The 23,598-nt window shown below is 52.1% G+C and overlaps 1 protein-coding gene across 12 annotated transcripts in view; it reads left to right on the top strand.

Annotated features, from left to right (window-relative positions):
- The window catches only part of TNS1 (tensin 1), a 283,441-nt gene that overhangs the window by 234,109 nt on the left and 25,734 nt on the right, over nucleotides 1–23,598 (top strand). For 9 of the 12 annotated variants that reach the window (XM_030579739.1, XM_030579741.1, XM_030579737.1 and 6 more), the window contains 6 exons: nucleotides 1,859–2,055; nucleotides 2,363–2,501; nucleotides 7,629–7,721; nucleotides 10,007–10,042; nucleotides 19,257–19,440; nucleotides 22,693–23,414. In XM_030579739.1, the coding sequence (XP_030435599.1) occupies nucleotides 1,859–2,055; nucleotides 2,363–2,501; nucleotides 7,629–7,721; nucleotides 10,007–10,042; nucleotides 19,257–19,440; nucleotides 22,693–23,414 (1,371 nt within the window). The remainder of the gene's footprint in view (nucleotides 1–1,858; nucleotides 2,056–2,362; nucleotides 2,502–7,628; nucleotides 7,722–10,006; nucleotides 10,043–19,256; nucleotides 19,441–22,692; nucleotides 23,415–23,598) is intronic. The other 3 variants (XM_030579740.1, XM_030579742.1, XM_030579738.1) reach the window with 3 other exon arrangements.

Raw genomic sequence — 23,598 nt, 5'->3', positions numbered from 1 at the left:
GCGGGTCCTATGGCTGTAGCATACACTTCGCTATCGTCGATTGCTGTGGGCTGGGTCCGGTTCCCTGTCCATAAGCCACCATCACAGCTGGCTCTGCTGCCTGAGCCAATGCTTGGCTAAGTCAAACTCCCATGCACTGCAGTGGCCTTCCACCCAGGCCCTGAATTGGTACTTCTGCTGGCAGCCTCCAAAGCAAGGTGGAGGATTGAGACCCTTGCTAGCCAGAGACCCAAGTTCAATCCCTTGCTCTGGCCCCCATGACTTGTGTGGTCTTGGACAAGTCATTTAATCTCCACGTGCCTCAGTTCTCATCTGTAAAATGGGGAAAGCACCCTTCCTACTGGGGTGTAATGGAGATTCAGGCACTCAGGTGTGATGGGAATGGGAGATGCAAAATCTTAATGGTTATTTGTGGTGCATTTTCCATCCCATTGGAGTCTGTGGAAATGGCAGGTGCCCTGCGGATCAGGCCTTGCGTGTTACAAAGGCCACTTTCCCCATCATTGACAGGCATCCACCTCTGAGCAAAAGGCAGCTTTGCACTGATTCTGGGTGTGGGGCTTGGAGTGCAGGTGGCTGGGTGCTGTGGGTGGCCTGTGCCAGACAGGAGGTCAGACTGGATAATCTACAGGTCCCTTCTGGCCTTAAACTCCATGCCGCTAACATCCAGCTTGGTCTTGGTTCAGCGCGGGCAGGCTGAGCTTGATGACCCCTCGAGGTACCTCCTCCCAGCCCTCCAGGTCTCTGATCATCCGGGCAGCACAGCAGCCGTGCAGGACAGAAAGGGAAGAGTTATTGTCTGCAGAGGAATTCCCAGGGTATTGGGAGAATAACCACTTGGCCAGGAAGCCAGAGCCTAGCCTCGCTCTTTAGGAAGGAGCCATATCTGGCTTCAAGACTGAGCTTGATAAGTTTATGGAGGGGATAGTATGATGGGATAGCTTCATTTTGGCAATTCATTGTTCTTTGACTATTAGTGGTAAATATGCCCAGTGACCTGTGATGGGATGTTAGATGAGGTGGGATCTGAGATACTACAGAGAATTCTTTCCTGGGTGCTGGCTGGTGAGTCTTGCCCACATGCTCAGGGTTTATTTGGAGTCGGGAAGGAATTTTCCTCCAGGGCAGATTGGCAGAGGCCCTGGGGGGTTTTCTCCCTTCCTCTGCAGTGTGGGACACAGGTCACTTGCTGGTGGATTCTCTGCAGCTTGAGGTCTTCAAACCACAATTTGAGGACTTCAGTAGCTCAACATAGGTTAGGGGTTTGATACAGGAGTGAGTGGGTGAGATTCTGTGGCCTGCGTTGTGCAGGAGGTCAGACTAGATGATCATATTAGTCCCTTCTGACCTTGAAATCTATTACTCAATGAGTCCCAGCTTCTTTGATGACCACATGTAATAAGGACTTGTGCTCGATGTCTCCTCTGACCACAAGCCCCTCCTGCAGCATCAGTCCCTGTAGCACTGTTCTGGGTATCTACACAGAGCAAAGGCTGTTTTGGCAGTGGGCATATCCGTTCCTTGGTTCTCTCCAGGTTGGCATCAACGCGGCAGGGTGATTTCCCGCACATGCTGTGCCTATCCTGTAGGAATCAGAAGGTTCTAGCTACCTTAGCCTCTATGCGGGCCTCAGCGCAGATGGCCCGTTAAAAATGTTTGGGGGTAAAGAGTCCTCAGTGAGAGCCCCAAGATGCCAAGGAGCTGGAGTCATCAGGGGAGGAGTGACTCATGCCTGAGATAAATCACCAACAGGCCAGCTGCCACGTGGCTCCCTAAGGGTGAATTTGAACCTAGATGAGCCTGTTGCTGGGCATCGTCCTTTTTAACAAGTGCTTCCTGCCATGCGCTTGAATTCCAGGGGTGGAGTCACGGGACAAGTCCCCGGAGGAGCCCGGAGTGCCGAACCGAAGACGCACGACCAGCGACGGCCAGTACGAGAACAGTCCCCAGGAGCCCGGCACGCCTCGACGCCCCACTGCCCGGTCGCCGGTCCACAGCTTCTCACCAGAGGTGGTCAGCAGCATCGCCGCCAACCCGGGAGGGAGGCCCAAAGAGGTGCTTTTTCCTTGGTCTTTCCCCCAGCTGCTTTGAAGCTGGGCATGTGGTAATGTGGACAGCGCTGTTGGAGGGGGACCTCGCCATTCAACCCCAGTTGCCAGGTGATGGGAGGAGGGGGCTGAGGCTTGCCAGAGACTCACAAAGAAGCTGAAGAAAGCCCCTAGTTCATTCTGGCAATGAAGCCCCAGTGTCCGTGAGCCTGGGTTGGTGGGTGGCTATGGATCATGCTTCTATAATGGGGCCGCGTTTGCCTGGGGTCTGCTTTTGCCACGACTGACTCAGCCTTGCTTGCTTTCTTCCGCAGCCTCATCTCCACAGCTACAAGGAAGCCTTTGAAGAGCTGGAGGGGACCTCTCCAACCAGCCCACCCTCCAGCGGTGGTGAGATCTCTCCCCCAACCCCTGCCTTTCCTGTCTCGCCGCAAACCCCTTACGGTCACCTGCGTAAGTTCTGCGGCTCCGGGAGGCGGTGGGAACCAGCGGGCGGCTCTAGCAAAGCCAGATAAAAGCAGCAAGTAAAGCGGCTCCAAATTCCAGACACCTGCCACCATTTAATCTCTTTCTCTTGTTCTCCCATCCTTCCACCCCTTTCCCATGGCAATTCCTTCCATCACTTCTCTTCTCTGCTTGACACCACCCTCTGCCACTCCATGCGCTGCAGATTTCCTTGGTTTCGTTGTTATTTCATTTCATTTTGACAGCCCAGTTTTACAGATAGTGGGGTGTAAAATGATACCACAGTGACGAAAGTACCCTGAAAATAGAACTATCTCTGTATGCTGAGGATGCTTCCATTTCAATTCGTTTCCCCTCTACATGGTATATGTGATATACAGCCCTGGCTCCCACCACTTGGTCTTCTGAGTGATGGCTGCTGCATGATGCCAAGTAGCTGTGGGATACTCTCCTGCGTCCTGACCCTCCAGAGCAGCTGGGCCTAAATCTCTGATTACGTTGCTCTCCTCCACAGCTGCATGTCGTTCCAAAGTTAAACTCAGAGCAATAAGTTCTGCAGCTAACCCCCTCCTTTTTAGGGGGACCCTGCCACAACTCTCCAGAACCCCCGACTGAACGTCCTCCCAGCTCGAGAGTTTTAAAAAAGCAAATATTTTTGGGGCAGGAAGAATCCGAACAGTTGGCTCCATGACAGAGTTGTTTTGGGATCTCCACTCAGTCCCGCGTCAGCGATATCTTTTCGCGACGGCACCGCTTTGAAGTGATGCCTCACAGTCTGACAAAGCCAGAGGAGGAACTTCCTCACATTCAGACCCAGTGCCTGCTTCTAGCTCTGAAAGGGAGAGTTGATTTTAAACCAGTGACTTGGTGAGGGAGGGGGGCACAGAAAGGTTATTTTAGGTCAATTTGCATGGCTTCCTCCGAGTCCTGGACAGTTGGACTCATGGTAGCTAAGGCAGCTAGTTTGGAAGGTGGAAGGTTATGAAAAATAGTCCCGATGCAATTGTTTTAAAACTCCCTGAAATATTCCCTGAAGAGGGTTTCTGTAACCCCGAGATGGGATTCGTGCTGGCCAGGAGTAGGATAAAGTTGGTATCGGCACTTATTTGGGCTGCTCTGCTTTGATCAAGCCAAAAAGCCTTTTGTACTATGCCACTAACAAGCTGTGATCAGAGGCCCAGTGCTGTCGGTACTGTACAGTCCTGTCATGCAAATATTGTCCGTGCCTCAAGGAGCTTAAACTAAGGACTATCATGTTTCCCCCCGTGTACCTAGCTAAAGACATGCTGCGTGTGCATGTGTGTATTGCATGGAATTCAACTCCCTTTAAAGAAGGCACATTTTGGGTTGACACTGTCCATTCAAATCCATTCACCATTGATATCTGGATGGCCAGATAGGAGCTCATGGCATGGAGCCAAGTGCAAGGTGAATCCCCTTCACCTGAACAGATTTGCAGATGGGAAGGGTGAATGACAAGGGGGGGTTAGATGCTACTTAACATGCAGGTGCTCTGGTGAGCATAACGGAGGCAAAGGAGGTTTCAGTAATTTCTTTGCTGCTGGAAATGTCTGAGCCTTGCAAGTTGCTGGGAAAGTCTGACCCTTGAATTTCCTGTTGCATGTTCTGACCTCCTGATTCCCCCAGCTGAGCATGCGTCCTCCTGGCTAACCCTCGATAACTTGGTGGTAGGTTTGGAAGAAGTGAATTCCGCTTTGACGGGTTCTGCCACTGTCCCACGTTGGCGCAGTGGCACGGCTGAATCGGGCTGCACCAGCACAATGCATTGGTGAGCAACTGGGAAAAAAAGCAATGGCCACATTTGCTATTCCTATGTGTTTATAAGTGCAATGGCAGAGCTGAAAATGGATTGAGATGCTCTGGTCCCACTCAGGAGAGATTTTCCAACATGGCAGTCACCTCCCAAACTATACTCTCTACGTCTCCTGTCTCCGAACCTTATGGATGTCCTATGGCCTTAGACTAGTGCTGGGCAACATTTTTCACTCAAAACTTTTTGGGAGGATGAAAAATGCAGATTTGGCGACACGAAACCTTTCCCAAATTCACGTCAATGTGGTCAAATTGTTTTGATTTTTTTCAGCATTTCATTTTTTAGGGTTGTTTTTTTTTTTGACTGAAACGTTTCAATTTTTTGGTTTGAAATGACTTTTCCTTTCCACATTTCCTTTAATTTTATTTTATAAAAAAACGAAAAACTTTTTCAGACAGTTGACATTGAAACATTTCATCTTGGGTTTCATTTGACTTGGAACAGGTTTTTTTGGTCAACTTTTCGACTTGCTGAAAATTTAGAAAAAATGAGTTTTCTGTTCAGTCCCAATACTTTCTTTTTTTACATTTCCAGCGAAGTGAAACATCTGTTATTCGCTCAGCCCTCATTGCTACACACCCAGTTTAGCAGGAGAGTTGTTTTTAACCCCTTTGGTGCCACCCTTTCCCCTCAGAAACACATGTCTGGGCAAGGTCGTTGCCTGTTGGTGATGAAGGGTGAGGCTGTGGCTGGGACGTTTGGCTGCACTGTGAATGTTCAGCACGCTGCAAGGGCTTCCTGCCAGCAGTTCCTTCTGGGGCTGAATTTCAGAGTGACAGGTTAATCCTATAGGCTTGAGATGTGTCCTGGGGCAACATTTCTTACCCAGTGCAAAACGGGGACTTTTGCATCTCATCCGTGGCCAGCTTCTCCACCAAGCAGGCTCAGGTGAACTCCCGAGCAACATCAGAGCTGAATCTTTTGAGATTTGCCTATTGCTGCCACAGACAGGCCCATAGGGAGCCCCCTGATCCAAACAACCCCCCCAGGTTTGGGGGAAGTGCACTTATGAACCAGAACCCCAGATCCAACTGCCCACTTTCCCATGAGAGGGAAATTTGAATCCTCATCCAGATCAGAACCTCACAGCTGGGGCTTCTGTGGTTTGTCGGACTGTGGAGACATGAGTTAATTTCATTTCCGCTAGGAGAGCTGGTGAGTATGACGCTGCTGCTCACTGCAGGCTAGATTTCATGATAGTTTGGGGGTTAAACCCATGTCCTTGCATCTGGCTCTGCCGGAGTCCCTCCCTCTCTGCAACAACCCCCAGCCAATCAGAACCAGGCCCAGCACATTAGCGGTAACACTTGGCTGGAACTTCTTGGCCCGTCCGGAATTGCTTGGTTTCCCAGTAACTCATCTGCATTGAGCAAACAGTTCTAACCAACATAGCAGCCGTGAAAACGTGAGTTCACGAGAACTGGCTTTTGTGTCCATGCCTGCCCCCCACCTCCTCCCGCTGCCAGCGTGGGTGCCCGTCTGAATCTGTAAGTCAGAAGGTTGAAATGCAAGCAGTGGGTAAAGCTAAAGGAATGTGTCAAGTTTCCTTTAGGGAAGTTGGAGCCTCGTTTGTCTTGTTTTTGCTTTTGGCAGCATTCCCACACCTCTTCTGTGTCCCGAGGTCTCTTCTTCCTGGTTAGAAAAGCCTGGATTGTTTCGAGCTGGTAAAATGCAGTGTCAGGGAGATGGAAATCAATGGCAAGAACTCCACACGCGCGCGCACACACACACACACATTCTCTAAAGCCTTATTTGTGAGACTTGTAGTATGCTCATCTCATATATACATCTGCCTCTATTTGCTCCATCGCTCCCTGCTTCATATGTGTACCCTATATATAGTATGTGTGCTATATATATATATACACACACACACACCTCTTTATACGTACATACCGGCCGCTCTCTATATAATATATATGTGCAATAGATCTATGGAATACATGCTGTGTGCATTCGTAAACAGGCTGGTGGGTATGTGACACGTGTCGCTGCACATCTGGCTGGTTTTCCAGATGTGTATCTATACCATAGCTGTGAAAGTTCATGTTGTGGGCACCGTTTCGGTCTCTACCAGAACTAATCCGGTAGGTAGAGTGAATGCTACAATGTAAAATGTGGACCCTAAGTTAGTTTTTCAAGGGGAAGATTAGGTAATGGGCCTGTTTGGTGAGCATGGTGGTTTGAATTCATGAGGACCGTATTCTGTTCTCGTTTACACTGGGCTGAATCTGGAGTATCTCGGTTGAAGTCAATGGAGCCCCTCTAGAACTAGGGGATGTAGTTTGGAATCTGGCCCACGGTGTTTTTGTTAATATCAGTCCGAGTCCAGATGAAATGCTGATGTTCTTGGAGGCATCTCTGGCAAACGGTGCCTTGAGAAATGAGCCTCCCCCCGCAGCAGACGCAAACTGGGCGGTCTCTTGTTTTGGAGTGTGGAAGTCAGGACACCTAGATTCTAGCCCTAGCTGTGCCACCAACTTCCCGAGTCACTTCGGTCAGGATGTGTTACCTTTGTGTGCCTCAGTTTACCAACCTGTCCAATGAGGAGAGTGCAGCTAAATGCTCTCATAGGGTGGGGAGGTGTCATCAATTAATTGTGGCAGGGAGTCTGAATCAGTGAGCATTGGGGAAGGAGCTTTGAGATCCCTGAATTAGAGGTGATGTTATCCAGCCAGGGGGCTGCTGCTTTGCCGACTTACCCAGTGTTAGGATTCCTGCAAGCCCTGGGAAGTCATTCCTGCTGGTGGACTGTCCCTAATGGTGGCGATGCCAAGGTGCTCTCGCCTCTAGGAGGCAAGGCCTTCAGGCTCCCAGCACACTCAAGCAGGGTTTATGGGCATCAGAGGAATCTGTAATCCTGCCCCGCCCTCTGGGCCCCTCAATCCATCTTCCTGCAGCTGCCCATAAATCATCAGCAGGGAGTTTCTTTGTCCCCTCCCCCATGTCTAGGTTCCCTCCACACGCGGCCGGCATCGGGGCTGGCCGAATCACCGCCTCCATAAAAGAGAAGCCAAAGGTGTCACTTCTAATAAGAGGGCCTGCTCTCGGCTCCTGCATTCCTGTGGTTTCTGCAGGCCAGCGGGCTTAAGCGTTTCCAGTTGCACATGCACCTTGCCAGGACATAATGACAGTCATTAAGTAGCACACGTAGCGCTGAGGCTATAAACTCACATTTAGTAACAACCGAGATGACTCTAGGATTTATTGCGTTTTAAATTTAATTCCTCTTTTGATACCGCTGGGTTTATTTATTTATTTATTTATTTGCCTGACTACAGTGCGCTCCCCACCCGGCCTGGCCAAGACCCCGCTGTCTGCATTGGGATTGAAGCCCCATAACCCAGCCGAGATCCTGCTGCAGCCGAAGGGAGGTAAGTGAATGGGTGAGGACAGAGGGCTGGTTGCAGACTGAAGGTGCTGAAAGATAGGGGCAGTTCATCCTGGCATCTTATGCCCCGCTCTGCTATATTCAATCAGAGAATCATGCCACTGCCCAGAGAGGTCGAGGATGCATTGTTTCTCCAGGGGCTTCTGCTGAGGCTGAATTTGCAACATTGGCCCATCAGGGTCACTGAGGTTTGGTCACTTGCATGTGCACCCAAGACTTTGAGATGTATGCTGCTGGACAACAATACTGTGCCTCGGGGACTGCGGCCAGTAGAGGAAGGATCTTGTAGCAGCAGTGGGGCTGAGAAATATGCCTGTCAAGCATAAGAACATAAGAACAGCCATACTGGGTCAGACCAAAGGTCCATCTAGTCCACTATCCTGTCTGCCGACAGTGGCCAATGGCAGGTGCTTCAGAGGGAATGAACAGAACAGGGTAATTATCGAGTGATCCGTATGTATTGGTATACTAAATTCTGCCTTAGCACCAGGGGCAGCTTCAGGCCCCAGCACGCCAAGCGCGTGCTTGGGGCGGCATGCCATGGGGGGCGCTCTGCTGGTCGCCAGTAGGGCGGCAGGCAGGGTGCCTTCGGCGGCAGGCCTGTGGAGGGTCCGCTGCTCCTGCAGCTTCGGTGGACCTCCCACAGGCGTGTCTGCGGGAGGTCCACTGGAGCTGCAGGACCAGCGACTGGCAGAGTGCCCCCCGTGGCATGACGCCATGCTTGGGGCGGTGAAATGTCTAGAGCTGCCCCTGTTTAGCGCGGGGGGGGGTGTCATAGAACCAAAGGTTTAGAAGGGTCCATAAGGGTCATCTAGTCTGACCCCCTGCCAAGATCCAAGGGTGGACTAGCTAGGTGGCCTCTTGAGGGCCCCTGCAGGCCTAGAATCAGGTTACACTCACCCGGTGGGCAGGTTGTCCCTTAGCTGCATACCGTAGGAGTTCTTTGCATTTGCCTCTGAAGTAGTTGGTGCTGGCCACTGTTAGGTCACTGGCCTGGCTGGACATGGGGGGTCTAATCCAGGCTGGCTAGTCCTACATTATCAAACAACAAGCTTCAAGAAGGCAAGGGACTTGCTGTCCGGTAAAGTGGTTGCCCATCACCACCAGCGCTTTGGTTTCTGTGTCACCCTCTCTGTCTGGGCCAGAACCCGAGGTCCTTCCTCAGAGTTAGCGGCCCCCGCTGGGAGCTGTACTGAAGGAGTGCAAGAGGTTGTTGGGATTTGGCTGTCTATGGCTCTGCCCCCCCCTCCACCCTGACTCCTCCTTTCTCCCTCGCTCTCTCCGCCTTCATGCAGTGGTCTCACCTCGGTGCAGGTCAAGAGGGCTGGCGCTAGAGGAAGTACAGCCTGCCAGTTAAAACAATATCCAGAACATCCTCTGTCTCTGTGTGAATCCCCAGAGTGCAGCCCCCGGCCCTGCCGCTAACTCCTCTCCTGGCCTGTGACAGCTGTCTAGAGGACAGATCCCAGGGCCCAGGAGCTGTCTTCTAACTCAGACAGATCCCAGCTCACCAGCACCACGCCTCCCCTTCACAGGCTTTCAAGAGCTTCCTTTACAGCCTGTCAGAAGCCGTTAGGAGCCTTGTGTCTATGCTGCTAATCGCAGGCAGAGAGAGGCAGAGACTAGAGTTTGCAGTGGGGAAAGCCCCCTTGGGGACCAATTCTGGGGCTGTAGACACCAGCATTTCAGCCGCTGGCATTTTTACAGCCAGGCTATAAATGTGGAGAGTTTAATAGCAGAGAGGCTGATGCACGCCCATAAGAATCGGATGGAAAAACTGCAGCACTAGGAATGTTCCCAGTGGGGTTTTCTTAGCACACGGAGAGCCAATCAGTGTAGGCTCGAGCGGCCTTGCCCCAGACCTGCCGCCTGAACAGGGAAGGCCAATGGCTTCTCAAAGGGTGGAGGGAATCAGAATAATAATTAATAACAACATCCCATTTGGACATAACCCTGCTTCCTGCCTAGGGCTTGTCAGTAGGGAAAGGTTAGCAGTGAAGCCATAGGAATGATGCTGCCAGGTGAGTGCGAAGGGCCAGGTGAGTGTTAAACCAATGGGTTTTAGGCACCTAAACACTTTAAAAAACCTGGGCCTCTTTCCTGTTTTTGTGGCAGCTCAGGGGGCTTGCACACATGTAGTTATTTACCAAGATGAACATTAACATAGATCTCTCTCTCTTTCTTCCCTTTGCATCACCGTGTTTCCTTTCTCTTCCACCGTCTGTCCTTCCCTGCCTTGCTCCTCCGTCTCCCGTCTTTCCCCCTCAGAGCTAGATGGGGAGGCAGTAGTTGAATCTGATGAAGGTAAGAAGGGATATTTTCGCTTTATTCATGCGGACTCTTTTGGCCAAAAGGAGAAGCTGAACTGTTAAGCTCATTAATGCTGAGACATCTGGTTGGCTTGATTTCTGTGGTATGCAGAAGGGTCGAAAGTGCATACAGGATTGTACCACAGTGCGGCCTGCCAGGGAGTTATACGTAGGAGCTAATCTCAAAGCAAATAAATCCAGGTAGAGCTGCCTGAAACTGAAGTGTACAGGAAAATGATCAAATATCCAGGAGTGGCATTTCAACCTCTGCTAATCACTGTTCCTTGTGCTCTCGCATCACTTCCTGTCGCACTGCCTTCTGGCAGGCGGTATTTCCTGGAATGCCGTTCCCACCCCAGTGAATCAGTGTGCCATGAGATCATTGCACTGGCTTCTGCAGAGGTTCGTTCTGAAACCCAGTCAGGATAGTGCCATGAGATAGAGCCGCAGCACCGGGGTACACTGCTCTCTGTCCTTCCTGCATCCCCCGCAATGGGGAAGTCGTGATGCTGACCACTGTTCTTTTCACCTTGATCCATGCTTCCCTTAGTGTGTGTACAGCCAAGGGACGTGCCTAGGTGAAAGGGGAAATTTTCATAAGCGCCTACGTTCCGTTTTCAAAAGTGGCAGAGCATAAGGCTTCATAGGGCTAGAACCCGGGTTTGCAGGGCTCCGGGTGACTGACATTTCAGGCCACCGCCAGGTAGCTGTAGCAGAGGTGTGATCCATACACTATAAACACTGGGGGCACGACACGCACTGGGCCTGCTGCGACAACAGACACTGCTCTTGTGCTCTGACTCCAACTCTGACCTTAAGCCCAACTCCTGGTTTCTGACTCCAGCTGTGACCCCTCGCTTGACTCCTGCTCCGTCCACCAGGTCCTACTCCTGCTCTGACCACTAGGCATGACTCCTGGTCCTACCCACCAGGCCGGACTGCCACATCCTGGTTGTGGAACTGTTGGAGAACCATTGACTTTCAGTAGGGCTTAGAGCTGTGTATGGGCTGTGATCATAGAATCATAGACTATCAGGGTTGGAAGGGACCTCAGGAGGTCATCTAGTCCAACCCCCTGCTCAAAGCAGGACCAATCCCCAACTAAATCATCCCAGCCAGGACTTTGTCAAGCCAGGCCTTAAAAACCTCTAAGGAAGGAGATTCCACCACCTCCCTAGGTAACCCATTCCAGTGCTTCACCACTCTTTGAGTGAAAAAGTTTTTCCTAATATCTAACCTAAACCTCCCTCACTGCAACTTGAGACCATTACTCCTTGTTCTGTCATCTGCCACCACTGAGAACAGTCTAGATCCATCCACTTTGGAACCCCCTTTCAGGTAGTTGGGGCAAGGCTAGATGGTTACAGTAAAGTAGTGAGGAACAGGTAAGCTAGCCCCAGGCTAAACAAATCCCTGGTACCATGGTAACCAAATGGCAGTTGCTCCAGGTTAATCAAGACACCTGGAGCCAATTAAGATCCTTCTAGAAGGCAGTGGAGATAGCTACATTGATTGGGCCACCTGAAGCCAATCAAGGGCTGGCTGGAACTAGTTAAAAGCCTCCAGTTCCTCAGTGAGGTGTGGGTGTCAGGAACTATAGGAGGGAGTTGAGCTATTGGAGCAATGAAGCAGTACAAATCCATATCAGGTGCAAGGAAGGAGGCCCTGAGGTAACGGTGAAGGAGATATTGAGTGGGGGCTGCTGTGGGGAAGTGGCCCAGGGAATTGCACACATCCTATTTCCAAAAAGTCAACTACCATAGCTGCTAATTTTAGGGTCCCTGGGCTGGAGTCTGGAATAGAGGGTGGGCCTGGGCTCCCCCTTCTCCTCTCTGATTAATTACTGAGACTGGGAGACAACAGAGACTGTGCGAGGGAGGGTTGCTTCTCCTCCCCTTCCTTGTTGGCTCATGATGAAAATGGCTCAGTAAGCTGTGACCCTTGTCTCTAGAGAGAGAGAAGGGCTATGTGGAGGATCACAGTGAGCCTCTGAGGCTAGCAAAATCCTCCAGGAAACATGGGACCCACGGAGTCGAGGACAGAACTTTGTCACAGGGCGAACCTGCCCAAGCCAGCTTCCTTCCAGCTGGTCTCAGGAGCAATGGCACTGAAGACTGCAGCACGAGCTTCAGGTTTTCAAAGAGCTCGTTTCCAATTTAGGTACCAAAATAAAGGGCCACATTTTCTTAACTGCTAAGCCCCCAGGAGCTCCCATTGTGACCATAGCGATAGATTTCACAGAGGTCGGGTCTCAGAGACTCCTAAGTCATTGAGATGGTTTTGTGACTGATACCCTAAGGCCATAAGACTCCCAAGCTCTGTGCTTTTGCTGACCCGAGGGGAGTGAAAATATAAGCAGAGACACAGAGCTAAAGTTCACAAGTTTCAGATGCCGTGACGTGCTTTAGAACAGGTTCACTTGCGGAGCAGTTTGTGCTTGCAGTGGCTGCTGCCTCTCCGAGCGGAATGACAAACACTGTTAAACAAGAATGTGCCACTGTTTATAGGTAGGGGACATTAGCTTCAAACAAAGCATAAGCAAGTGCCTTGTGGATACAGAAGTTAAGAGCTTGGAATCCACATGCCTACACAATCTGTCTCTGTGCTGCAGCCAGATGGTGAGGCTGTGTCTGAGATGGCACCGTCCTTCAGAATCTCTATTTTTCAGTCACTTCCGAGTTACTCCTAGGGCTGACTTTTCTGCATGTATTTCAGTCCCGTCTGAACCTCTCTGGGGAGTTTCATAAGAATCTGTCCATTTTTGCGGCACTCAAAGCAGTATTGGCAACCTCTCATGATTTCACCACAAATTCTGTTGTGGTGTTTGCCTTAAAGACCCAGCTTTTGGAGTCAAGAGATTGCAGGACAATTTCAGCTTTAATTAAAAAACAAAGTTTCTCGTCCTCGTGGCTTCAGAGAAAAGCCTAAAAATGTGGCAAGAGCTGGTTGCAATTTTTTTTATTGTTCAAAATGTTTTTCAACAAGAACATGACATTTTGGTCTGTGTGGCATATTCTGTGGCTAATACCATTTTTCAACCATCCCCCCCCCCATTTTTCATTTTAAAAAAAGGAAATATGTTTGGCCCAAAAGAGAATATTTTGGGAGTTTGGCTGAATTTTTTTCAGCCAGAAACAGACAAATGTTTGATTTTTCAGGTTTTTGGTGGTTTGACGTAACCCCAAAATCCTTTTGAAGAAAAATTTGGATGACAATGAAAACTTTTTTGTTTTTATCAAAATTGTTTTGCAGACCAGGTTTAAATGTGACCTCTACAGTTCAAAACCAGAAGGAAAATGAAAAAAGACATGAGATATTTTTAAAATAATACATTTTGAGTTCTTTTAAAGCCAATTTCATGTATTTTAGAGTCTGACTCATGCGTTTTGAACACTTCGGGTTGGCAATACTGCCTGGCCATTACAACATTCTTTCACCCATTTTCTGCATGACTCAGATAATTTGAAAAGTGTTGTGTTTTAAAACCTAGCATGTTCTGGCTCCTGAAAGAGGACCAATGCTTTTGCCACGAGGAAGAAATTAGCTGAGCGAGTTGAATTTTTTTGAAAGACATTTTTTTTGATTAAAAAATGCTCTTCCCCGCCTAACACAATGTTTTTTTGATCTTGTCAATATGTTGTGGGTTTTATGCCTTTTTTCCCCGTACTTTTTTCCTAACATTTTTGTAAAAAGTTTCTGTTTCCCCAAAACCAGTTTTCAGCAGATGAAACATTTTGGTGACATTTTCAATAGTGCTTTTCATAAAAGGGAGGGGAAAAATGCACCTGCAAATTTGGGAAATGGGAAAATGTCTCTGTTTTTTAACTCAGTGCAAAAATGCAAAAATAATGAAGTTTTGAAATTTTTCACAATTTTTCTCCCAACTACGTTTAGACAGAACGTTCTAGCCATGGGAGAATTGCATGTCACTTAGCCTATGGAAGGCTGCAGATTGAGCACCCAGTTATCAGCTAGAAATCACTGAGTTTTACTCCTGGATCAGATCCTGGTTCACTGTGCGGCCTTGAGAAACAATGTAACCATACTTTGATTCATTTTCCAGCTTTAAAACGGGGAGGAAGTTTATCAGGGTGCTTTGAAAAACAACCACCATGTCTTATACATTGTGTCCCTGGAGGGTGGAACGAGGGTGCGATTCCCAGATATTGGAGGGTATAAATGTTCTTGCCACTCCCAGCAATCCTGGCCAATGTAGAGGGGTGGGGGATCTGGACAGGAAAGCTCTTCATAAGCAGAGATCTTGGTCAGTAGCACGCAGTAGGCTTTGTACGTTTAATCAGCGTGAACATCTGTTCTCTATCCTCTTTTGGCACCTGCAACTCTTCTTAACTGTCCAGCTTGTTCTGTGCTTTGTGCAAAGCCAAGAGATGGTCTAACAGATGTGCACCCTGGGATGGATGCATCCTGGCACTCGCAGAAAGGTGCACCTGGAGGGTCAGTAGCTGCGCAGCTGGAACAGTGAGACTGAGCCCATCGGAATGTGATTGTTTTCATCGGATGTGTAAAGCTAAGCAGGGTTTAGCTCGACACTATGGAAGCTATACCTGGGTTCCTTTCCGCATGTACATGGCAATGGGTTTTTTTCATGACATGATTCTGCTAGATAATGGGATAGAGAATAGAATAGAAAGAAACTGCAGTTTTTTCTGCACTACTCCTCTAGTCAGAAGGACACACACACACACCCCTTTTGAAGTCGGCTTCCACTTTTGCAAGGTACAGTTAATTATGAGCACAAAATCACAGGTGCAGATTTTCAGTTTCTAATTTACTGGATGTTCCTCCAGATCTGACTAGCTGAATGCTGAATATCTGAACGTCTACCTGCAACGTCAGAGAATGGAGTGAGGGCCCTTTAAAAATAATACCCTGTACGTATCAGGGTGTATCGCTGGCATTTTTAGGGTTATAACAAGCTCTGCTTGGGGTAGACTCCCACCCTCAGTTGTTCATGTGTCTCTTCCTTTGTTCTTATGATGTCATCTATAGAGCCTTCCAGAAAAATCAGAATAGACAAGATCTACATTTTTAATCTAAAAAATATGCCGAACTCTCTTTTCTGCCCCCAAACTTGGCACACCCACCTCCTCTCTTCTTTGCCATGACCCAGATTTTCCTTGTGTCACTAGACACTCTGCATGAAGAGAAGATGCTGGCAGTCTGCAGCCCTTTCTCCTGAAGGCTGACTCATGCACTTGGACTGGCTAATTTTGGTCAGGGCAGGGAGTGGGATTTAATTACTGAAGCAGGGGAAGGTGTATTACCCCCATTCCGCAGGTCACCATAAGCAGCACTTTGGCCCTAGGCCGAGCCAACCCAAGTGCTGGGTTCGGCCGAAATGCTGAAGCCCACCTGGAATGTTCTGTATGAAAAGATTAGCCCAGCTCCCTTCAGAGGTCAGCTGCTGCCCCAACTGATTATGCAGGGCGGGGCAGGGCTGAACTGAGAGGTTATACCCAAAGGGCTTGACTCACACATTCCCCACTCCCATCTCTGAAAAAAACTGGACACTTGCTTGGCTTTTTAGCGCAGGGACACACAGGCCCTGAAAGGAAAAGAGAGAGGCTCTGCCTTACTGCCAGTGTTCCTGTGCCTTAAAGGGTAATGAACACTAGGTGCGGTACATGCAGCCTCTACCCCAAAGAGCTCACAGGCTACAGGTGATCAGACAAATAGACCAGGGCTGGGGTGGGAGGAGACTGGGTAACAGAATAATAGGGGCTGCTCACCAGTCTTATGAGAGGAGACTCAAAGAGCTTGGCTTGTTTAGCCTAACCAAACAAAGGCTGAGGGGAGAGATGATCGCTCTCTATAAATATATCAGAGGGATAAATACCAGGGACGGAGAGGAATTATTTAAGCTCATTACCAGTGTGGACACAAGAACAAATGGGTATAAACTGGCCATCAGGAAGTTTAGATCTGAAGTTAGACAAAGGTTTCTAACCTAAAAGCAGGGCTTCTCCGGCCTTTTCATTCTGTGGGCCACTGTATCAAAGACCCTTCTGCCCTCTGACGATTCACTGGAAGAGCCAGTCTCACGTAGGTGAGGTCGGGGCTCAGATAACCCCAGAGATCTTTGGCATCGCTAGTGCAGTGGGCGGCGTATGCACCACATGGCTGGAAATAAAACAGACCTCTGTGGAAGGAGGAGTAGCTCAGTGGTTTGCGCATTGCCCTTCTAAACCCAGGGTTGTGAGGTAAATCCTTGAGGGGGCCATTTAGGGACCTGGGGCAAAAATCTGTCTGGGTATTAGTCCTGCTTTGAGCAGAGGGTTGGACTAGCTGACCTCTTGAGCTCTATTTTAACGCTGAGATCCTATGAACCATCAGAGGAGTGAGGTTTTGGAACAGCCTTCCAAGGGGAGCAGTGGGGGCAAAAGACATAACTGGCTTTAAGACTGACCTTGATAAGTTTACAGAGGGGATGGTATGATAGCCTGATTTTTGGCAATTAATTGATCTTTTATTATTAGCAGTAAATATACCCAATGGTCTGTGATGAGATGTTAGATGCGGTGGGATCGGAGTTACTACAGAGAATTATTTCCTGGGTATCTGGCTGGTGAGTCTTGCCCACACACTCAGGGTTTAGCTGATCGCCATATTTGGGGTCAGGAAGGAATTTTCCTCCGGGACAGATTGGCAGAGGCCCTGGAGGTTTTTCTCCTTCCTTTGCAATGTGGGGCACGAGTCACTTGCTGGAGGATTCTCTGCACCTTGAGGTCTTTAAACCATGATTTGAGGACTTCAGTAGCTTGGACATAGATTAGAGGTTTGTTACAGGAGTGGGTGGGTGAGATTCTGTGGCCTGCGTTGTGCAGGAGGTCAGACTAGATGATCATAATGGTCCCTTCTGACATTAGAGTCTATGAGTCTATGATTCTTAGCCACTCAGGAGCCGTGCTGACACTAACTAATCACCATAGAGCTCTGTTTTATTTCCAGCTGTGTGTTGGGTACACTGCCCACTGCACTAGAGATGCCAGAGATCTCTGAGGTTATCTTAGCCCCGACCTCACTTACGCGGGACTGGATCTTCCAGTGAATTGTAGGAGGGGAGAAGGGTGCGGGGAGGAGGGGATCTCTGCTGCGGTGGTCCACAGACTGAAAAGGCCAGAAAAGCCCTGCTCCTAGACATGAGGCTTTGCAAGACAAGGAGGCAAGGCCCGCTGATGGGTGAATCTCAGGTCTTTGCGGGCAGTGCCACTCACGTCATATGGGTCTCTGGTATAACACCCTCCCCCCCCCCTCGTTTCCTTCAGGAGGAGTCCTAAAGTCACGCTGGGTGCTGGCCGGGAGTAGTGGGAGGGCAGGTCGGTAACAGCACAGCTGTGCCGTGCCTGAGCCGCCTGTGGGCCGTGTGGAGACGGGGCTAGCACCGATGAGGATGGGCGGGAGGAGGGGTGTATTATCCTGAGCCTCCTGGAGTCGCTCATGCATTCAGACCAGGCCACCGTGCAGCCCTGCCGCCCGGGCGAAGGCAGGGTCAGGGCGAGGTCCCCCATGGAGGCGGGAGGTAGGACAGCCATGGAGGCAGGGCCCAGTGGAGCATGAGAATGGGGTGCCTCTGTTAGGAAAGGCAGGAACAATCCCAGGGCACATTTGCCTGGCTGCGGAGCTGTGGGGAAGGGAGGCAGGCAAGAACTGGGGGTCTGTACCTGGGGGGACTGTGGCCAAAGGGGAGCCGGGCAGGGGTGGGAGGAGATGGCTCTGCTGCTGTCCAGGAACGAGTGCCAGGCCTTGCTTCCCGCCAGGCATGGGGGGGTTAGTCGGCTCGCTCCGAATGCGCCCGGCAGCTGGCGTAAATGAGCGTTGCTCTACTGAGGTCAGCGTCATGCTGCTTTACACCCACTGGGGAGCTGACGTCGCGGACATTGCCGATAGCCTGGGCGGGCGCAGTGCCCTTGACGGCAGCTCACCCGGCTTGCAGTGGGGTGACCTGGGCCAGTGGGGTGACCTGACCAGGGGGTGACCTGGGCCAGTGGCTGCTTAGCGAGCTTGTGGCTCACAGGCTCCAAAGAGAGGGGCCGGGCGAGGGTCGTCACCCTGCACTGGCCGATCGGAAAGCCTTTTAGTTTTGTCGGATTCCATCCCCTCTGGCATCGATGGGACAGGCTCTGCCATCCTTCCTGCCACGCAGTGATGGGGTGGGAAGGATGGGAAGCTGTAGCAAGGTTTCTCCCCTCATCATTGGGAGTTACCTTTGTTTGAGAGGATGGAGGTGGGCCGCTGGAGATGGTTGCCCTGCAGCCGTCCCGCGGATTGCAGGGAAATGCGTGTTGCGCAGTGCCCGGCCGAACAGCCCAGACCTGGGCTCATGGTTGGACACAATGGCAAGTTTCAGTTCTCGAGACGATCATTGCTGCTTCTTGGGGTTCAGAGAAGCCACTTCACTTCGCCCTAAGCATGCACCTGTGCACCCCAAGGGACTGTCCATTTGTCTGCCATGGGCACCTCGTGTGACTGATTTCTCCAGCCTGTGCTGGGCATGCTGCGGAAATCGACGCAGTCCCGGCCCTGCTGAGTCCCAATCTCATTTTAGAGGAAGGTGGGACGGGGGTTACTTCTGGCCAGGCATGCAGTGACTCTGCTTAGCCAGCTGCATGGCTGGCGGGTGTGATTCAAAAGGATCTATTTTTACTGGATGACGAGGACTGACTTCTCCTGGGCACGGTGGTGCCTACAATGTGTAACAGGCACGAAGCTGTGTTGCACAAGACTCACGTAGGGAGGAATGACAGGGGAAGATGATTCGGGGGGGTTGGGGGCTGCTTCACAATCCTGAGGCTAATCTGACATTGCAGTGCTGTGACCCAGCCTACGGGACATCCATGGCCTCTCGCGGGGCCCCATTCTGAGCTCCCGCAATGCCCGTTGGCTTTGTCAGGATTGCCCGCGCTCAGCGGCAGCCCGGAAGAGCTTTGCAATGCATAGGCTGCCCCCCGATGCATCTGTTTTGGCAACACTATAGCTGTGGGGGGTGGTTGGGGGGGAATTTAATTCATTGCTTGGGGAGGGGGGATGATGGGGATGCAGTGGATTTCTCAGATCAGCTGTCAGGGCCAGATGACATTCAGACCCTGGCTGTGATCGGCCCCAATCCTGGGTGGCAGCCAGAGGACACGTGGATGCTGACCTCCCCGGGTCAGTTGCCAGCTTCACCCTTCCTTTCTTTTCACCGCCAGGGCCCAGGAGCTATGTGGAGTCAGTGGCTCGCAAGGCGGTGGCGGGGGGCATGGGGGCTCCCCAGAGTCCCCCAACTCCGCAGGCCTACAGCACTGAGATGCCCATGAGGAATGGGGCCTTCATGAACTCCTTCACTGCTCCCAGCCCCATCTCCACCAGCAGCCCCATTCACAGCATGGACGGGTAAGGAGAACTGGGGACCAGCTGTGACCAGACACTGCAGCGCTGGGTTTAACTCCAGGAGTCTTTGTCCTGCAGCCCTCCCTCACCTGAACACGTCCATCGATGACTTCGGTCCCATGAAGAAGGGCCATGCTGCAGTCAGTTTGCAGCTGTGCATTCTCATGCTTCAGGGTGTCATCTGTCAGCACAGGGGTCAGGAAGGGTTACTGCTCTGCCCCACCCTCAGCTACAGCATAACAGCTGTGAGACAGGTGCATTGTGGGCTTTTTCTCCTTCCTGTGAAGCATCAGTGTGGGACTAGATTGCCCAACAGCCAGGTCTGGTGCAGCGGCTGCCATGTGCTACCGATGGGGATAAGCCACATGCTTATCTCCAACGTGGGAGTCTCGGACCCTCTGGTGGCATCGCTGCATTTGGCTGCCGAGGAACCGATAGTGTCGCCCTGAGCTCATGCTAGAGCAGCAGGGCAGAAAACACAAGGGGAAGGAATTGGGGGCTGAACGGGGCAATTTTCAAAGCCTTCAAGTGTCCATTAAACCTGGGTTTTTCAAAGGAATTTAAAGGAATTAGGTGCTGTGATCCCATTGAACTCCATCATCGGGTCCTTTGGAAATCCCAGCCTATGTGTGTGCAAGAGAGCAAGGGTTGGTTTGTAGGACAGTCGGGGGGAGTGTGTGCAGGTGGTTGTGTCTGAGGGGACGTGGGTGGGTGTGGGAGGGTTGTGTCTAGGGGGGATGTGTGTGTGTGGCAGGGGGAGGTTGTGTCGGGGGGACATGGATGGGGTTGTGGGGGGGACATGGGTGTGTGTGTAGGTAGTTGTGTTGGGGGGACATGGGTGGAGGTGTGGGGGGACATGGGGGGGTGTGTGTAGGTAGTTGTGTCTGGGGAGACATGGATATGTGTGTGGGGGTGGTTGTGTATGTGTGTACGGCTTTTCCATGTGTATTAGGTCCTGTGGTTGTGTTGGTGTGATGGTGGTTGTGTGTGTGTGAGGGTGTGGGTGGTCGAAGAGAGGCTGGGTGTGTGCGAGACAGTGTGGGGTGGGTGTGCGTGTAGCTGGTTGTGTGTAGGGTGAACATGGGTTTGTGTGGTTGTGTGTGCCTTTGGGAGATGTGGGCTGTGTGTGTGAGGGGCTCGCATATGCACACATGTAGGGTTATATGTGCATGTGTGTGCATGCATGTAGGGTTGTGTATGTGTATGTGTACATGTAGGATTGTGTGTGTGTGTGAGGGTGTGTGCACACATGTAGGATTGTGTGTGAGTGAGGTGTTCTCCCGCCATGCACAAAGCCCCTTTCCGATTTACCCCACAATCTCCCTCTGAAGCCAGTGAGATCTGGAGGTGCCCAGCGCCAGGCCATTGTGCAGGATCAGGTCCCAAGTGACTGACCGACTCCCGCACACCCAGTGTTTCCCCTTAGCGCCTGCTGGGCTCATTGTGAACCACAGGGGGCCAGCTGCCCACAGGGCCGCTCTGTGTGGTTTTGACCAAGGACACACTCAGGCACGCAGCTGCAGTGGTGGGTCGGTCACTGCTCAGGCCCGGGTGACCAGTCAGTCGGCGCTGGGTGTCCCGGGCATCAGGGGCACCTAGGAGACAAAAGCCCAAGGCCCTGACCACCAGGGGGAACTGAAACTGCCACGGCATTTTCCTCTTAATGCTCCAAGGTTCTGCAGATTCTGCCTCTAATTCAGGGGTGAGAAAACTACGGCCCGCGAGCCGCATCCGGCCCGTCAGCTGTTTTAATGTGGGGAATGGGGTCTGGGGCTTGCCCTGCTCTGTATGGCTCCCAAAAGCAGCAGCGTGTCTCCCCTCCGGCTCCTATGCGTAGGGGCAGCCATGCACTGCCCCCGCCCCAAGCACCACCCCGGCAGCTCCTGTTGGCTGGGAACAATGGCCAGTGGGAGCTGCAGGGGCGGCGCCTGCAGATGGGGCAGCACACAGAGCCACCTGGCCGCACCTCCGCATAGGAGCCGGCTGGAAGGGGGACATGCTGCTGCTTCCAGGAGCTTCTTGAGGTAAACTCAGCCCGGAGCCTGCACCCCTGAGTGCCCCCGCTGTGCCCCAACCCCAGCCCAGAGACCCCTCATCCCCAGCACCACTCCAGAGCCCTCACCTCCAGCTGGAGTCCTCACCCCCTCCTGCACCCCAACCCCAATTTTGTGAGCATTCATAGCCCTCCATATAATTTCCATACCTTGATGTGGCCCTTGGGCCAAAACATTTGCTGACCCCCGATCTAATTCTTTCTGCGGTTCAGTCATCCCTCCTGAGCTGCGCGGTATTATGAATTTCTTTGGAAGGTGTCGCCATCACCTGCACATCAGTCCCACCACGTAGGGCTCAGAGGGACGAGCAGCCTGCTGTGCTCTCTCTTCCCTCCCTCCACAGGCTGAGCTGTTTGTCTGCTGTAGACAGAGTCAGCGACCAGTGGTATGCAGGCATCAGCCTCCCTGCTGGAAGCACCCTGCCCTTGTAGGAGAAGGTTCCGTAGAAGGTTATGTGCTGCTGCTGCCGAATCCTTCTCCAGAGGTGCAGGATGGCTGCATTTCAGTATTGCATATAGGTGTGGATCATTTGTTTCAGCGTGATCCAGTAGACAGGGCACTGGGAATGGAAGTCAGGGGAACTGAGTCACTGCTTCACCTGGCCAGGTCACTTGGCCGCTCTGTGCCTCAGTTTCCCTATCTCTAGAAGGAAACAAAGTTTCAAAGCTTCCCACCTAAGCTCCCGAGCCGGTAAATGGCTGCTTTGCTCTTACCTGTGTTTCCAGCCAGCCACTGGGTATTCCAGAAGGCAGGTCTGGTGTGGGCACGCACCGACAGCAGTTTTCAGCTAGACTCTAAACTGGGACGCTGGAAAATGGGGCCTTGGCACAAGCATCTGGGGCCTAATGTAGCCAATTCCACAGCAAAGGGAGGATGATCTTGTGGCTCGGAGAATGAAGTGGGGGCTTTGGAGGTCTGGGTTTGATTCCTGGCTCTGCTACAGATTTCCTGGGTTCCCTTGGGCAAGTGACTCACACCCCGATCCTCAATGATATTGAGGCACCTAACTCCCCCTGAAATCAATGGGCCTTTAAGGATCTGGGTCTTGCTCTTCCAGTGCCTCAGGTAGGCTGATCACCTACACGAGGTGCCCTGAGGCTACGGTGATGGGCACCAGAGGGAGGCCAGTTACTGACTCAGGCAGCAGTGAGCCTGGTGTGGAGCGCTGTGAGCTGAGCTTTTCTCTTCCTGCCTTTCCTAGGGTGTCGATCCGCAGCTACCCGTCCGAGAGCAGTGGCCACAGCACCACCTCACCCCCGCGGCCCTCGGCCGAGTCCAGCTTCCAGGTGCCGTCGGCACACAGCAGCTACCAAAACGCCTCGCCGGCGTCCTTCAGCCAGGGGGGCTATGCGAGCCCCGAGTACCCCGACGGCCGAGCCGGTGCGAGGCCGCAGCCCCAGGTCAGCGTGGTGGGTGTTCACGTCCTGCCGGGGAGCCCCCACACCCTTCACAGGACAGTGGCCACCAACACGCCGCCAAGCCCTGGTTTCGGGCGAAGAGCACTTGATCCCGGCACAGCGGCTGCTTCCGGGAGCCCCAGCCTGGGCAGGCACATCATGTACGGCTATTCCGCCCCAGAGGAGCAGCGTCCCACGCTGTCCCGGCAGAGCAGCGCCTCGGGGTACCAGCCCCCCTCCACTCCATCATTCCCCGTCTCCCCAGCCTACTATCCCGGCCTGAGCAGCCCGCAGTCCTCCTCCCCGGACTCCGCCACCTACCGGCAGGGCAGCCCCACACCGCAGCCGGTGCTGCCCGAGAAAAGGAGGATGTCGGCCGGGGAGCGGTCCAACAGCCTGCCTAACTACGCCACGGTGAATGGCAAGATGTCCTCACCCATCTCCAGCGGCATGTCCAGTCCCAGCAGCGGGAGCAGCGTGGCCTACCCACACACCCTGCCTGACTTCTCCAAACTCTCGCTGCCAGGTAAGGGCTTGCCCATCGTGGAGTGGGAACTCTGGAGTGTTGGGCAGATGCCTGGGGGCAGGCGAGGCGGAGGCCTGCGGTACTGGAGGCCACCCTCTCTCCAGAGGCGAAGTGCTCTCCAGCCAGACCGCGCTGTCCTCACAGCCTGCTTCAGAGCGGACTGCCCTGAGGGCATCTCCCCCCC

This window comes from Gopherus evgoodei, chromosome 11 (assembly GCF_007399415.2).
Source record: "Gopherus evgoodei ecotype Sinaloan lineage chromosome 11, rGopEvg1_v1.p, whole genome shotgun sequence".
Lineage (NCBI taxonomy): Eukaryota > Metazoa > Chordata > Testudines > Testudinidae > Gopherus > Gopherus evgoodei.
The sequence above is the reverse complement of the archived record's forward strand: the minus strand, read 5'-3'. Positions and strand labels throughout refer to the sequence as shown.